At 39.2% G+C, this 16,442-nt stretch overlaps 1 protein-coding gene across 1 annotated transcript in view; it reads right to left on the bottom strand.

Annotated features, from left to right (window-relative positions):
- Positions 1-16,442, bottom strand: part of fat2.S (FAT atypical cadherin 2 S homeolog) — a 96,259-nt gene that overhangs the window by 23,494 nt on the left and 56,323 nt on the right. Inside the window, exons 10-16 of the mRNA XM_018254858.2 lie at positions 11,377-15,420; positions 9,804-10,000; positions 7,489-7,642; positions 4,808-5,041; positions 3,821-4,204; positions 2,412-2,626; positions 1,444-1,581 (exon numbers count right to left, since the gene is read on the bottom strand). Of these exons, the coding sequence (XP_018110347.1) occupies positions 1,444-1,581; positions 2,412-2,626; positions 3,821-4,204; positions 4,808-5,041; positions 7,489-7,642; positions 9,804-10,000; positions 11,377-15,420 (5,366 nt within the window). The remainder of the gene's footprint in view (positions 1-1,443; positions 1,582-2,411; positions 2,627-3,820; positions 4,205-4,807; positions 5,042-7,488; positions 7,643-9,803; positions 10,001-11,376; positions 15,421-16,442) is intronic.

The raw sequence follows: 16,442 nt of genomic DNA, 5'->3' as shown, positions 1-16,442 counted from the left end.
GGTCAAATTTTGAATTTGAAAAACGTTGAAATTCAAATTCAAAAATTAAATCGAAGTTTTTTTGGCTGAATCGGTCAGTTTTTGATCAAATAGGTCAGTTTTTGATCGAATTAGAATCATACGAATCAAAGTAATAGTGCATTTGAATCATACGATTCAAAATTTTTCCCCAAAAAAACGTAGATTTTTCAAAGTCCACCAATTGACTCCAAATAGGTTTTAGGAGGTCCCCCATAGGCTAAAACAGGAATTTGGCAGGTTGAATATGGCGAATGGTTGAATTAAAATTTGTAAAGACACAGTACATGATAAATTTCGAAATTCAAATTTTTAAATTTTTTTCAAATTTGAATTTTCAAATTTGGATCATTCCCTAGTGGAAGTATACAAAAATGTGCTCAAAATTCAAACTATTTTTAATTCGAATTTTCACTTCGACCTTTGATAAATCTGCCCCTTAGGGAGTTAATTATCAAAATCCCAATTTACTGTATCTCAATATTTTCTGAAATATACTCTGATCAAATCCGAATGGGTTATTTCCCGTTATTTATCAATACATTTTCCCAAAAATTTCCAGTTTGGAGAAAAGACTAGAAAAAATCGTGAAAATCATCTGAAAATCTGATTCTTTTTTTTAAAATTTTTTGTCCAAAAACCACGAAATCTTTGGATTTTTGCACAAAACCCAGCCCAGATCAGGATACCTTCGGGACTTCTTCCATTGACTTACAGTATATACAACTTTTGCAGGTCTGAGATGCCGGATTTTCGCATTCAGACTTTTTCCATCCTCGGGGTATAATAAATATCGAAAAATTCAAATTCAAATTCAAACAGCTCAAATTTTTCACGTTTTTGGCATTCGGACTTTAAAGGAGAAGCAAAGGTTAAAACTAAGTAAGCTTTATCAGAAAGGTCTATATAAATACACCAGTAAACCTTCAAAGTTATGATGCTCTGAGTCCTCTGTCAAAAGAAACAGCACATTTCTTTCCTTCTATTGTGTACTCATGGGCTTCTGTATCAGACTTCCTGTTTTCAGCTTAAACCTCCAGGGCTTGGCTTTGAGCATGCTCAGTTTGCTCCTCCCTCCTCCTCCCCTCCCTGCTGTAATCTGAGCTCAGAGCTATGAGTGAGCAGGCAGAGACTCAGGCAGGAAGTGATGTCACACCAAGCTAATATGGCAGCTGCTATCCTAAACAAACAGAGAGCTTCTAGAGCTTTTTACCCAGGTATGGTAAAATATTCTACAGAATAAATATTGCATTCTAGCTTGCACTATTGCAGCTAATCTATTGGCGTCCGTAGCTTTCCTTCTCCTTTAATAAATAACCCCTTTGATGTAAGACTTTATAACTGGATTTATATAAAATATGTATCATTTGGATTCTTATTAGAGCATACACAAAACTTGTATTAACATCACAACATAAACCTCACCTGCTCTCTGTCCAAAAGGCTCAAGACTCTAATCTCGCCCCGTTCAGGGTGTATCGAGAAATGTCCTAATGGATCTCCTTTCATTATGGCATATGTTATTCTGTTGTTGTGAGGCCCATCCTCATCAAAGGCTGACACCTGTAAGAGGTAACCAAGATTTATTGCAATTTTGAAGTATACATATTTTTTATTAATTTTAAAATCTTCAGACGGTTTATTTATTGGGTTATCATTATATCTTCTAGCTCCCAGAAATATGAATAACCACTGTGGGACTCATTTTGCCTCATTGTCCTCAATAGGTCCTTATTTGCTTTGTTCAATTCATTTCTTCTATGACGTTTGGTTGAGGGGAGGTCCAGCCACAGATTTGGGGAGAATGCCTATTTACTCTCCTAGGTACTCTTGGAGAGTTCTTCTTGGAATTCAAATAGATCAAGATGTGGGGTGAACATTTCTTTGATGTCCTGACAATTTTTTATAAGTAAAGGGACCTGAACAAAAGGGGTGTTTGATCCAAGTAAGTCCAACAACCACTGTCCTGGAGAATTCAGGAAAAGATAGTGGTCTTGTGCCAAACATAGTCCATTTATGCTTCTTTAAGGGTCAGGGCACACGCTCAGATTCGGGGAGATCAGGTGATTAATCTCCTCTTCTTCGGGGCGACAAATCTCTCCAAACTGCCTCCCGCTGGCTAGAATGTAAATCGCCGGTAGGATGGCACTCGGATCGCTTCGTTTTCCGAAGTTGCCTCATAAAGATACTTCGGGCAATTTCGGAAAACGAAGCACTCCCAGTGCCATCCCGCCAACAAGAATGTAAATGGATGGCACTGGGAGTGCTTCGTTTTCCGAAGTTGCCCGAAGTTTCCTTGTTCAGGCAGTTCAGGGAGATTAGTTGCAACGAAGAGGAGGAGGAATGTGTGCCCTGACCCTAACAGTCGCTGAAACCTAAAGTTTTTTTCTTACCGCAAGAACAAAATCTCCCACCACAGAATCCTCCCTTATCTCCGCATCGTATTCCTCCTGGCGAAATATGGGCTCATGGTCATTGACATCAGAAACATTAATAATCACAACAGTCACATCACTGAGAGGAGGAAAGTCATCACTTGTGGCTTCTACTGACAGATAGTACTGATGATCCATTTCAAAGTCCAAATGATTGTTCAAGTATAAACGACCTGCGCAAGGAAAGGACAAGGTTTTAATTCAACAAAGAGATTCATTTTCTGTAAAAGATACCCTAATTATTACAGGTTCTTGGTTATGTCATTAATTATTTGGGTGCATGGAGAGGTCATGAGTTACATGATACTGTATATTATTTCCATGCTTTCCTTTTACAAGATGCAGTTTGCAGAAGTATGAATTACCATTCATGTATGGTTCAGTAATGTAGTACAGGGATGGGACCTGTTGTCCAGACCTGGGGTTTTCCAGATAACAGATCTTTCTGTAATTTGGATCTTCATACATTAAGTCTACTAGAAAATCATGTAAACATGAAATAAACCCAATAGGCTGGTTTTGCTTCCAATAAGGATTCATTATAGCTTAGTTGGGATCAAGTACTACTACTGTTTTTTATTACAGAGAAAAGGGAATCATTTTTAAACAATTTGGAATAAAATTTAGACTATGGGAGATGGCCTTTTTGTAATTCGGACAATGGGTTTCCAGATAACAGGTCCCATAGCTGATTAATCTAGAACCAATGACTAGTGACGGGAGGATAAATTCGGCAGGCGCGAATTCGTGGCAAATTTCGCCGCCGGTGAATAAATTAACGAAACTGTGGCAAAAGTTTGCCGGCAAAAAATCCACCACGTCAAAAAAAATTGGGCGTGCGTCAGAATAGTCTTACGCATAAAAATTGTCGCACTTCAAAAATATTCCAACGCCCATTGACTTTAATGCATTTGGACAAAATAGGTATAAAAATTGTCGTGGGCATCAAATCGATGCACATCAAAATTATTTTGATGGCCATTGATTTCAATGAGTTTTGTGTGTGTTTTATGGTAAATTCATGAATTTTTCAGGACAAATTCACCCATCACTACCTATGACTCTAGGCCAGATGCTGTGATGTCATAGAAGGTGAATCATTTTGTTCCTTAATGCTTGGTTTTCTAATTAGTGATGGGCGAATTTATTCACCATGCGCGAATTCGGAGCAACCTTTTTTTTGGACGCCGGCGCATTTTCGCCAGCGAATTGGTGCCGGCATAAGAAAAAAATTCATAATTAATGTAGTATATTAATCAAGCCATTAAAACTGAGCCATCCTAATACATATGGACGACAGATACAAGTACATTTATATAACAGCGTGCCACCGTTTTACATTTGGCTGAATCTTTAACTAGTGTTACCTGTGTCTGTAGCAAGACGGAAAATTCCCCTTTCGTTTCCATTCAAGATTTCATATTTAATTCCTATGATTTCTTCCCTGCTCTGGGTGAGATCGGATAAATTTAACAACTCTGACCCCACTGCTTTGTCTTCTGCAACATCTATCATTTTCTCAGGGCTACCAAAAACGGAACGACTCAGCGAGGCTACAAACACATTAATGGCTGTGCAAGTCGAGAGCGGATGGGGGGATCCTCGATCTGATGCGCAAGCCTTCAGGTCAATGACAGTGTCTTCCATGTCCTCTAGAGGTCTTTCTAAACGAATGATCCCAGTAGCTTCCTCAATTGAAAAGAGGCCATTGGCTGAATTCGGAAGAGCGTACAGAACTTCGGCATTTAATCCTAAAATCCAAGATAGACACAAGTGTAATACTGTGAAAAGGTGGTTAATTGCATATAAAATCAGCAGACCCTGTTGGAACCGCAAAAGACTTTCTGCACTACTACTAAAAGCAGGATCTGCTTTTACTTATGTTAGGAAGAGGGTAACAGATGGCACCTTACATGGAGTCCAGTCCATAAAGACAGTGTTGGACTGGGACACCAGGGGTCCACCCAAAAACCTTAGACCAGGGACCCACCATAAAACCTTAGACCAGGGGCCCACCATAAAACCTTAGACCAGGGCCCACTCTCAGTACTATTTTTTTATCTCCTCAATCAACCTCTATTCTCCTAGTCTCTTTTCTTTACATACTATAATCAATTATTCCATCTATTTAGCCTCTTTGTTCTCATAGAAACAGGGAATAGCCATGAAATAGACCAAATGTTTAGCAGCAGGAGGGACCACTGACACCTGGGCCCAACGGGAGTTTTCCTGGTATCCGGGTGGGCCAGTCCGACACTGCATAAAGAGCATAGACAACCATGTACCCAACCATATTTAGCCAAGACATTTAGAATATACAGACACCTGTACAAAAACATAATCTATTATTTTACCTTCATCAGGATCCCTGGCAGAGACCACAACAATAGGAGTTTTCACTGTAGTGTTGTCAAAAACAGTCACAGAGTAGTGATCCATAGAAAAGACAGGACTATTGTCATTTACGTCCTTCAGGTTTAGGATTACATCCACTTGACAGGACAAACCTCCACCATCAGTGGCCTTTGCAACAAGCTTGTATGATGATCTCTGCTCCCTGTCCAAAGGTGCCAATGATGTCAGCTCCCCTAAAAAAGGTGGGGGGCAAATAAGACTCATACATATTCGTTCATACAAAACTTTAAAATGGCACAACACAAACCTCCACCTGGGTAACTCTTTACCTGGTATGTTTATTCCCTTATGCTATTGATGGGAAGAGTGATGAGCAACCCGCCAGTTTATTACCTAAGGCTTCAAGCAGAGCTGAGCTGGTGTTTTAGGTGATAGTGGATTTTTTCAATATTTTCCAGGAAAGGTGTGGCCCATTAAGAATGATGACATATGTTGAGGTTGTGGTGTTATGTTTTGAATGGCCTTTTGAGTGGCCAACATCTAAAGGTGGCCATACACTTTTAAAAGCTGCCGACAGATGATGTTAAAAGCTTATTGGTCCATGTATGGGGCCCTCCAACAGGCTAAGATTGGCCAGATATCAAATGGACAGGTTTAAAAATCCCACCGGATCAAGGAAGCATTGATTCATTGATGCGGTCCTTGCACCCACCTCTTGTATTCCAGTCATTGAGATCCGATCGTTTGGGTTCAAGGCCCATGATTGGATCAGCCAATATGACCCACATTGGGGAGAGGTCAGCTGATTTAGCATCCTCTCAAACAAGTGGATCTTTTGGTGTATGGCCAGATTAACACTGAAGTCAGAAGATAACGTTAAACAAAGGCAAGTGTAATTTTTACTTGATTCTTTCCCCCAAGCCCATTTGTTAAATCTAAACTGCCAATTGCACACCTAGAGATATCCATGGAAGCTTAGAATAGGATGTGCCTGTATATACATTTGTCTACTGAAACATCTAATATAAGGCTATATACCAAAACTTTCATTCAGGCTGAATTAAAATGGCAAAATCATCAGATTACAGCAGGCAAAACTATCTCCAGTGCTTTCAGGCAGTTCTAATTATAGTCAATGGGAGGCGGCTGGTGTTGTTTTGGGCACGCTAGATGAGAAGGCACTCCATGGGCCTTCAAGCATATATTTCTGTTTTGATATAAACATATTTCATAATTTCATTTGAATAGACAGATGTATTTACAGGCCCAACCTACTCTACATGCTTGAACAGGCCTGTTGGTACTGTTTTTGTGACCTCAAAAATCCATAAAAATCAATAAAATTGTCATACATCAAGATCATGGTAATGTTCCAATAACAGAGGAACCACTGTATAAAAAAAGCCATTTTTTCCAGCAAATTGTCACTGCTGGTCAAAATAAAGAGAGACCATCAATTGAAGACGAGCACCATAGGCGTGATGATTATAAAATACAAAGAGAGATAATAGAGGGTCTGAGCTTGTCTTGGTGCGACCATTTCTAATGTTCTTTTAATAATACTTTTCATGCGGAAAATAACAGGGCTGGGGATAGCAGCATAAAGGCCAGTTAGGATCTAAAGGCCAGTTAGGATGATATTTGAGATGAATGCTTAATTGCTGTCTTGAAACTTCTCAGACCAATAACTAGGGTTATTGAGGCCAAAACTCTGAAAATGCCAAAAGACTTCTCCTCTTGGCTGTGTTTCCAAACACAGCAAACTTATTATCAGCAACTACCCTACGAAGTAAATTATTCCTTATACCTTGGCATCCGTAGTAGAAAGTGCCTCTCAACAGGCTGACCCTGGAGAAGTCACCTGGAGAGCACCACTTACAGTATATTATCTTTTCAACATATTGATTTTATTTATGGAGACATCATTTGCACTACATGTTTCGGCTTTACAGCCTTCGTCAGGAAGTTACTTATTATCAGTAAGCTCCATAAATAAAATCAATTCTTATCAGCAATCAGTGATTAAGGGCAGAGACACACGTCAAGATTCGGGGAGATTAGTCACTCGTCGACAAATCGCCTCTTCTTCGGGCGACTAATCTCCCCGAACTGCCTCCCTGCCAGCAAAAATCGAAATCTCCGGCAGGATGGCACTCGGAACGATTCATTTTCCAAAGTCTCCCAAAGTTTCCTCTTGAGTCAACTTTGGGCGACTTCAGAAAACAAAGCGCCCGAGTGCCATCCCGCCGTCAATTTAGATTCTAGCCTGCGGGGAGGCAGTTCGGGGAGATTAGTCGCTCGAAGAAGAGCCGATTTGTTGCCGGAGGAGATATAATTGGTTGTGATGTATGGCTGCACTGGTGCAGTTTAACATTTATGTAAGTAACCTTATTAAGAGAAAGAGGCCAGATTCAATTAGATGATAAAGAATATATTCTATTCCAGATTCTCCCATAGAGCAAGATTTAATTTATTGAAAAAACTTATCTCACTGAACACTCTGTTAACGTATATGGGAAAAAAACTGCAACTGAATTAGGAGAAAAATGTTCTCTCTTCAAATTAAATCTCGCCCATAAGTGATAAACCATAAAATATGTCATTGATTTGAATCTGGCCCCTAAGAAAAATAAATATAATCTTTCTGTTGAAGGGAACTGCACATAGGAAGACAACTTACCTGTATTGGGATCTAGTCGGAATAGGTTGTCTCCAAGTCCATAAAGGGCGTAGGATAATTGTGCATTATTTTCAACATCAGAATCCTTCGCTGATATTTTAGTGATGAACAGTCCCGGAGGTGCATCTTCGGAAATCGTTGCTGTGTAAAGCATCTGATAAGAGTAGAATTATTTTAACATCTTGCATTTAATCTTTTCGTAAAAGCAAGACTATAACTTTTAAACTGATGGTGATAAATGAGCCATTAGACAGATGCTATGTCTGCCAGTCTCCTCCTCTCCAACAGAAGGAACATAACCATCTTATCGAGCACGAAACAGCATAATTAGAAGCCTTATCTGTGAAATCGAAACAAAACTTGTGTAGCAGGTATGAACAAGACCTTGGAAGGTCACAGTTGAGGAAGAAACTTTACGCCACCCAAAACTGCTTCCAAAGAAGAGAAAATGTTCCAGACTTCCTAAAATGTTTTTCTATTATATTGCACTTTCCTGCACTGTCAGCTGCTAACCAACTCCTAATATTGTATGTAGTTGCTCCGTTGTTGAACCCTACAATGGAGGGACTACATGAAAGGCTTCTGTGTAGCAGCAGGAAAACACAGTGGGGCTCATTTATTAACACTGGGCAAATTTGCCCATGGACAGTTACCCATAGCAACCAATCAGTGATTAGCTTTTTAAAGCCAGCTGCAAGTAGAACAATGAATGCAACAATCTGATTGGTTACCATGGGTTATTGCCCATGGACGAATTTGCCCAGTGTTGATAAATGACCCCCAGTATCTCCCGTGCTTGTGCTGTATCTCCACTAAATGAGAGAATCTAATTCTAGGCAGTGTCATTTTATGGGATAAACTCAAGGATTGAAACATAATTTTGCCTCTTTATAGGTCCCTGGTGAGGCCTCATCTGGAGTATGGGGGCAGTTTTGGACTCCAGTCCTTAAGAGGGATATAAATGAGCTGGAGAGAGTGCAGAGACTAAGTGCAACTAAACTGGTTAGGGGGAGGGATGACTTAGGGGGTTGAGAATTTATCTCAATATTTTCTGCTACAAACTCTGATTTGCTTTGCGGGAAAATATCAGATTTTCCCGATTTTTTTTCAGATTTTCCCATCCGACTTTCCCGATTTTTTCTAAAATTTTCACCCGAAAACTTTGGGGTATTACACCAAACCTAGCGCACATCAAAAAATCATTGGGACTCCTCCCATTGACTTATATGCAACCTTGACAGGTCTGAGATGCCGGATTTTCAGATTCTGCCTTTTCCATCCTCAGGGTTTAATAAATTCTGAAAAAGTCGTGATTTTTTAAAAGTACGATTTTTTTAAAAAAAATCATGAATTTTTTGTGAATTTTGCATTCGGAGTTTAGTAAATAACCCCCTTAAATTATGAGGGTAGACTGTCGTGGTTGGGGTTGTTTTCTCTGGAAAAAAGGCGCTTGCGAGGGGACATGATTAGACTTTACAAGTACATTAGAGGACATTATAGATAAATAGCAGGGGACCTTTTTACCCATAAAGTGGATCACGTACCAGAGGCCTCCCCTTCAGACTAGAAGAAAAGAACTTTCATTTGAAGCAACGTAGGGGGTTCTTCACAGTCAGGACAGTGAGGTTGGGGAATGCACTGCCGGGTGATGTTGTGATGCTGATTCAGTTAATGACTATAAGAGGGACTTGGATGACAGACATAATATCAAAGGCTATTATGATACTAAACTCTATAGTTAGTATAGATATGGGTATACAGAATGTGTGTATGGATGCTGGGTTTTCATATGGAGGGTTTGGACTTTATTCAACCCCATTTAACTATGTAATTATGTAAAGACGTGTGTATACTGCCAAAGAGAGCCCCTTGCATACTAACAGTCCACATAGGCAAATAGATCAATTCCCATGCACAGTAAAAACCTAAAACTCCCCCTCATTATCTAATGATATTATTTATCTATACTTATTTGGTTGTCCCTGCTGTAGTAGAAAGCAGATGCTACGAAATATGTTGGCGCTATATAAATACATGTTAATAATAATATTACTAATAATAATAATGCTTTGTCTGTAAATGCTATACACTATTTTAATTCTCAGAGCATTCCCTGTAGAGTTATTATTATTATTATTATTATTAACATGTATTTCTATAGCACCAACATATTGCGTGATATTCTATATGACCCTCAGTTATTTGTATCCTTAGCCTTTTCTCGGAATGGCCTTCCTCTGCACTATATAATATTCATCTTTGTATAACTGTCGCATGATTGTCTATTTATCTTCAGATTTGTTGCACCCACGAACCTGCAGGCACACAGGGCTGTTGTCATTGATGTCAAGCACAATTATTTCAACACCAACAGTAGCTTGGAATTTTCCATCTGAAGCAGTCACTTGCAGGAGGTGTTTCTCTTCTTGCTCCCGGTCCAGGGGCTTCTTAGTCTTGATAACCCACTGATCTCCAGCTTTATCAATACTGAATTGGCCCAAAGAGTCTCCATCTGGGTAATTAAATAATATATATATATATAAATATATAAAAATGAAATACAAATGTTAAGGTTATCAGTGATTATTTTATGTTGCAAAACATTATATTTTAGATCAGAGTATAAATAGTGATGGGCGAATTTATTCGCCAGACGTGAATTTGCGGCGAATTTGCGCGATTCGCCGCCAGCGAATACATTTGCGAAACGAACGCGAAAATTCGCGGCAAAAATTCGCCGCCGTCAAAAAAACTTTTCCGGAAAAACGGGCGCCGGCGTCAAAAACAGGCGCCAGCGTCAAAAACGAGACACCACCGCCGTTTCGTGCATTTTTTCCGCCGTTTTGCGCGAAATTCGCAAATTTTCCGGCAAAGCGAAACTGCACAAATTTGCCCATCACTAAGTATAAACATATTATTGATTCCATTTTAATTGTACAGGTATGGAACATGTTATCCAGAATGCCCAGGACCTGGGGTTTTCCGGATAAAGAATCTTGCCATAATTTGGATCTTTATACCTTAAGTCTACTAGAAAATCATTAAATAAACCCAATAGGCTGGTTTTGCTTCCAGTTAGGATTAATTATATTTTAGTTGGGATCAAGTACAAGGGACTGTTTTATCATTACAGAGAAAAAAAACATTTTTAAAGATTATTTGATTATAATACACAAAAGCCATGAATATCTTGTAAATAATATCCATATAAACAGTGCTGATGTCATCAGTTATAAACGGTGATTTCTGATGTCATTTCTGTCACATGACTCACTGAAACTTGTGTATTATAATAAATAAAGTACCCCCAGTTGCAAAATATGAGGATATTAGAAGTAACCTCAGAGTTCCATGACCTGTATAAAAACACTTGGACTTCTGCCTCGTATTTTTATATGGTCATGAAACTCCTCTGTATCTTTTAATATGATATCCTTATAATTTACAAGAGGGGGTACTTTATTCACTATATAATGGAGTCTATGCAATGCAGCCTTTCCATAATTCGGAACTTTCTGGATAATGGGTTTCCGGATAACAGATACCATACCTGTATTTCAGCAGTCTCCCTCTTTAATAAGGAATGCCTGTGGTGAAGGTATATTGGTACTGTCTCAAGATATACCTGATTTCTTCTTTAAGAATGTAAGAATCAGATGTTCCACCAAGCCTACACCACCATCAGCTTCATCAAATGAATTGTGCATATACTTTAAGAATTGTGCCATTCAGATAAAAGTTGAGTTTTAAAAAGTCTCACCTGATACAATATATGGCACTCATGTATAAAATCAGATTATAACAGGATTATCCTAAGAGCGCAATAAACTCTACCCCTACATTTTACATTCTATGAGACAAATCATAGATAAACTAGAATAGTCTTACCTGTGATATAGCAAGTCACTTTTCTGTTGCTCTCAGATATGTCATTGTCCCAAATTTTGAAGGTGGTTACGACTTGTCCTGGTTCACTATTCTCAGTCACGGATCCCTTGTAGATTTGAGAGGTAAAATATGGGGGGTTGTCATTATCATCCGTCACTGTCAATTCCACCAGGGCCTCGGAGGATAGTTGTATTTTCCTGCCTTGGTCTGATGCCACCACATAAAAGCGATAGACATCTTGTTTTTCACAGTCCAACTCTTTTAATGTTGTGATCCATCCATTATCACTGTCAATGGTGAAGAACTGCTGGATTTCTGCTGAAACTGCTTTTAGGCTATAGGTGACCATCCCGTCACTTCCCGTATCCTGATCAATAGCAGTGACCTGTATTACAGTGCTCCCAGGGGGCATGTTCTCAGCCATGGAAGCTTTATATAGATCTGCCTCAAAAATGGGCTGGTTGTCATTTATATCCTTTACTTGTATGCTTACTGGCACTAGAGACAATAACTCTTTGCCTTGGTGAGAACAATTTGCCTGCACATCGATTAGATACCATTTGGTTTTCTCATGATCAACACCTTTTTTCATAATTAGGGCTCCCGTGTGCTTATTCAGGGAAAATACACCATCCTTGTTGCTTTCTGGAGTAGTTCCTTCCACAAGGCTATAGATGATTGGCTCTACAGCTAATGCTTTCACCAGACCCACCTCTGAACCCATGGGCAGGTCTTCAGATGCTGAGAAGCTATATAGAGGTTCAGAAAACCTGGGTAGAGGGACTTCTGTTGAAACTATCTGAAGGTGAACAGGGACAAGTGAGCTCCAGTGTGGCGGCGCACCATCCTTTGCTATGGCAATGAAACTTATGGCTTGATTTTCTAATCCAAGAAGGCTTTCCTTAGCTGTGATAACACCACTTGTTGGGTTGATCTGAAATAAATCTTTATCAGATGAGTCAAGTGAATAAGTGACATCTGCATTTAGTCCTTCATCGGCATCAAAGGCAACTACTTTAATTACAGGGGTACCTTTATTGAGGTTTGACTGTACAGACAACGTGTACTCCATAGCTTTGAACAGAGGTGGATTGTCATTCTCATCAGTTAATATTATTTTTACTGTGCAGAAGGCTGCCCTACCACCTCCATCCTTGCCCATTATTTTAATAGCTATAACTCTCTCAGTGGAATTCTCACGGTCAAGTTTAGCTAGTGTAGCTATGTGTCCTTTGTTATCAATCGAGAACTTCTCAGAGGCCAACTTGTTTATAATTGTGTACTGTACAATTCCATAGGGACCATCATCAGGATCTACTGCCACCACCTCAATTACTCCTGTGCCTGGATCTGCATTTTCAGCCAGTTCTACTTCATACATATCTTGCTGGAATGATGGGCTATGCTTATTGGCATGGTTGACATTAATATACACTGGTACACTGGCCCTAAATACTCCATCTGACGCTGAAACTAGAAGGTAGTAAGATAGATTTAAACTGTTTTTACAAAGGTTAGACCTGGATATTACACCAGAGGTTCTATTGATGGTGAAATGCCGATGGTTGTTGCCTGATTGAATTAAATATTCTAGCTTACTAGTGTCTATACTATCTTTGTCAAGAGCTTGGACTTTTATGATAATGTGGCCACAGTGTGCAAGTTCACTTACATTGGCTTCATATTGTGGCTGAATAAACTCTGGAGGATTGTCGTTTACATCAGAGACATTGACAATGACCACGGCATCTGCGTGTAGAGGTGGATTTCCATTGTCTACTGCCCTGACTTTAAACTGAAACTGATGTCTTAATTCATAATCCAACTCTTGAGCTGTTGTTATTTCACCTGTTTTGGAGTCGATATGAAAGAACTCAAGAGCATTATCTGTGTTGTTTCCTAAAATGTGGTACGATACTTGTTGATTTTGTCCAGAATCTTGATCAATTGCTACCACCCGAATGACTGGTCTATGTGGAGGCAATTTCTCCATAACATGACTGAAGTAGACCAATTTAGAAAAGACCGGAGCATGATCATTTACATCCTCAACCTCTATGGACACTCTAGATTCTGAATATAATCCCAACGCAGTGTCAGTGGCTCTGACTGTTAATGTATGTTTTGTTTTGGTCTCATAATCAAGTGGGCCTGCGATACTAAGAGCTCCAGTTTTAAAGTCAACGTTAAACAGAAATAAAGCCTCGTTTTCCACTATATTGTAAATTACACGAAAGCCCTCTGGACTGCGGGCCTGTATATGCAAAATAGGAGTGTAAACGGGAATGTTTTCTGGAACTGTTACTTTATAGTAAAGACTCTGAAATATAGGATGGGATTTGTTTCTTAGAATGATTACTACTTCCTCTTCTGCTTTGAGAGGTGGTTGCCCGTGGTCTATTACTCCTACTGTCACAATATATTGATTCAAGGCTTCAAAGTCAAAGGGCTGTTTTAAAACAATATCCCCCAAATTTGGGTCAATCCTGAAATACTTATATTCTTCTGCTAACCAGTATGTTAGTTTACTGTTTCTCCCAGAATCTTTGTCTACGGCTGTAACCTGGAAAATAACATCACCAGGCTCCAGTCCATCCTCAGCTATAATGTAATATGGAGTGTTTATGAATTCTGGTGGATTATCATTGACATCTTCTACTTTAACTTCTACCGTCGTTTGGGAAACTCGAGGTGGATTTCTGCTATCTTGTACCTCAATTACAACATCAAATTTCTCCTGCACTTCTCTGTCAAAGCCTAAACCCTTTGTTTGCAGAACACCAGAAGACCTACTTATCTGAAAGTAATTTGTATATGTAAGGACTGAAAAATAAAGTGGTTCGTTGAGATGGATACCCACCACATCTACTACAGTCAAAACCTGAACTTGAGCATCGTTTTCAAACACTTGAGCCTTGTAATTCTGATCAAATTTCAAAGTGCTATCTTGTTTCTCCGTTACATTAATTTTTACCAAGGCGGTGTCATAGTACAATCCATCTGATGCCTTTACTGTAAATTCACAGTATGCATTCAAAAGGGAAGGGTCATTCAAAGTCAACAGTCCAGTGCTTTGCTCAACCAAGAAAAGATTATCCTCATTGCCTTCAGAGATGCTGTAGGTTACCATGGAATCATCATCCTTGGCTTCCACGTGGAGAATCTCCATGCTTTGGTAAGCTGGTAAATAAAGATTCAACTCATAAGTGTCCCTTAGGAATCTAGGTGGTGAATCATTAACGTCATACACCTGTATTGTGACTTTTGCAGGTGTTGAAGCAAATAAACTTGGCAGACCCTCATCATGTACATGTACAATAAAATGAAATTCCTTGGTAAGTTCATAATCAACTTCGGCTGTTGTAGAAATAGTTCCCATATTTGGATCGATCTGGAAATATTTGAGAACCTCTGGATCTAGGATCTGGTAGGCCAGTAAAGCATTGGATTCACTGTCATTGTCAGAAGCTTGAATGATCAGAGGAGTAAGATCTACATTAGTGACCATGCTTCCAACTACTGCATCTTCACTGATCTGTCCTGTATACATAATTCGGGCAAATACGGGTGCATTGTCATTTTCATCAATAATATAGATAAACACTGTGGTTTCACTGTAGAAGCCCAGAGAACTGTTACCCCGCACTTTGAGTTGGTAGGAAGATGTGGTTTCAAAGTCCAATTTAATCATGGTAGATATGATGCCAGAGTAGCAGTTAATGTAAAAAGCACCCTCCGTGTTGCCATCTCTGATTTCATAATTAATGGAGGACCAGCTAGTTGCGGATACCATAGCAACAAAAGACCCTATGGGCATTAGTTCACTAATCTCGACCACATACTCAGCAGACACAAATTTAGGAGGTGAGGCATCAGAAGGCTTGATATAAACATTAACAGTGGTTGTATCCTGAAACTGTGGTGTCCCTTGGTCTAGTGCCACTACTGTCATTGTAAACTGGTTCTTTGAAGGATGTTCCAGAGATTTTGCTACAGATATCACACCAGAAGTTGAATCAATTGCAAAATATCCCTCTGTGTTACCTGTTGGCAAAAACATCAAACTTTTAAGGAAACCACCACAACCATTTTTATGCTCTATTATCGACCACATAACATCCCTATGCACCTGACGAAGGCCAATGTAGCCGAAACATGTAGTGCAGGACTTTCTGCAAATAAAGTGATGATATTTTAAAACAAGAAATCGTGCTCTCCGGCTATTATCTCCTTTACTTGGGAATCTTTGCACTCCGGCACGGGGTTTGCAGCTCATTGAGAAGCACTAATACACAGATGTCTACATTAAGGACAACTCTATATTTGATAGCATCCCTATGCATAATTACATGAATGTACAGTGTGTATATACAGTATATATATAAGGAAGTTGTTTCTTCAGCTGTGGTCTTGTTCAAAGTCAACCACAATATTTATTTATGATTTATATATGATTGGCATGCAGTCTGTGTATAATACTACAGTCACAGTAAGACATATGGCAGCACTCATTAATTTGTATGAATCCAAAAAGGAAAGGAAGAAATCATATATACATGAAATTAGGGATGCACCGAATCCAGGATTCGGTTTGGGATTAGGCCAGGATTCTGCCGTTTTCAGCATGATTTGGAATTGGCCGAATCCTTCTGCCCGGCCGAACCGGATATGAATCTAATTTACATATGCAAATTAGGGGCGGGAAGAGTAATTGCGTGACTTTTTGTCACAAAACAAGGAAGTAAAAAACGTTTCCCCTTCCCGCCCCTACGCAAATTAGGATTCGGATTCGTTTCAGTATTCGGGCGAATCTTTCACAAAGTATTTGGGGATTTAGCTGAATCCAAAATAGTGGATTCGGTGCATCCCTACATGAAATAAAATATGGATTCAAACTTTCTTAAAGGAAAACTATACCCCCCAAACAATGTAGGTCTCTATAAAAAGATATTGCATAAAACAGCTCATGTGTAAAACCCTGCTTCATGTAAATAAACCATTTTTATAATAATATGCTTTTCTAGTAGTATGTGCCATTGGGTAATCATAAATAGAAAATTGCCATT

The sequence above is a fragment of the Xenopus laevis genome, chromosome 3S, assembly GCF_017654675.1.
Source record: "Xenopus laevis strain J_2021 chromosome 3S, Xenopus_laevis_v10.1, whole genome shotgun sequence".
NCBI lineage: Eukaryota > Metazoa > Chordata > Amphibia > Anura > Pipidae > Xenopus > Xenopus laevis.
This window is presented reverse-complemented; position numbering and strand designations above follow the sequence as displayed.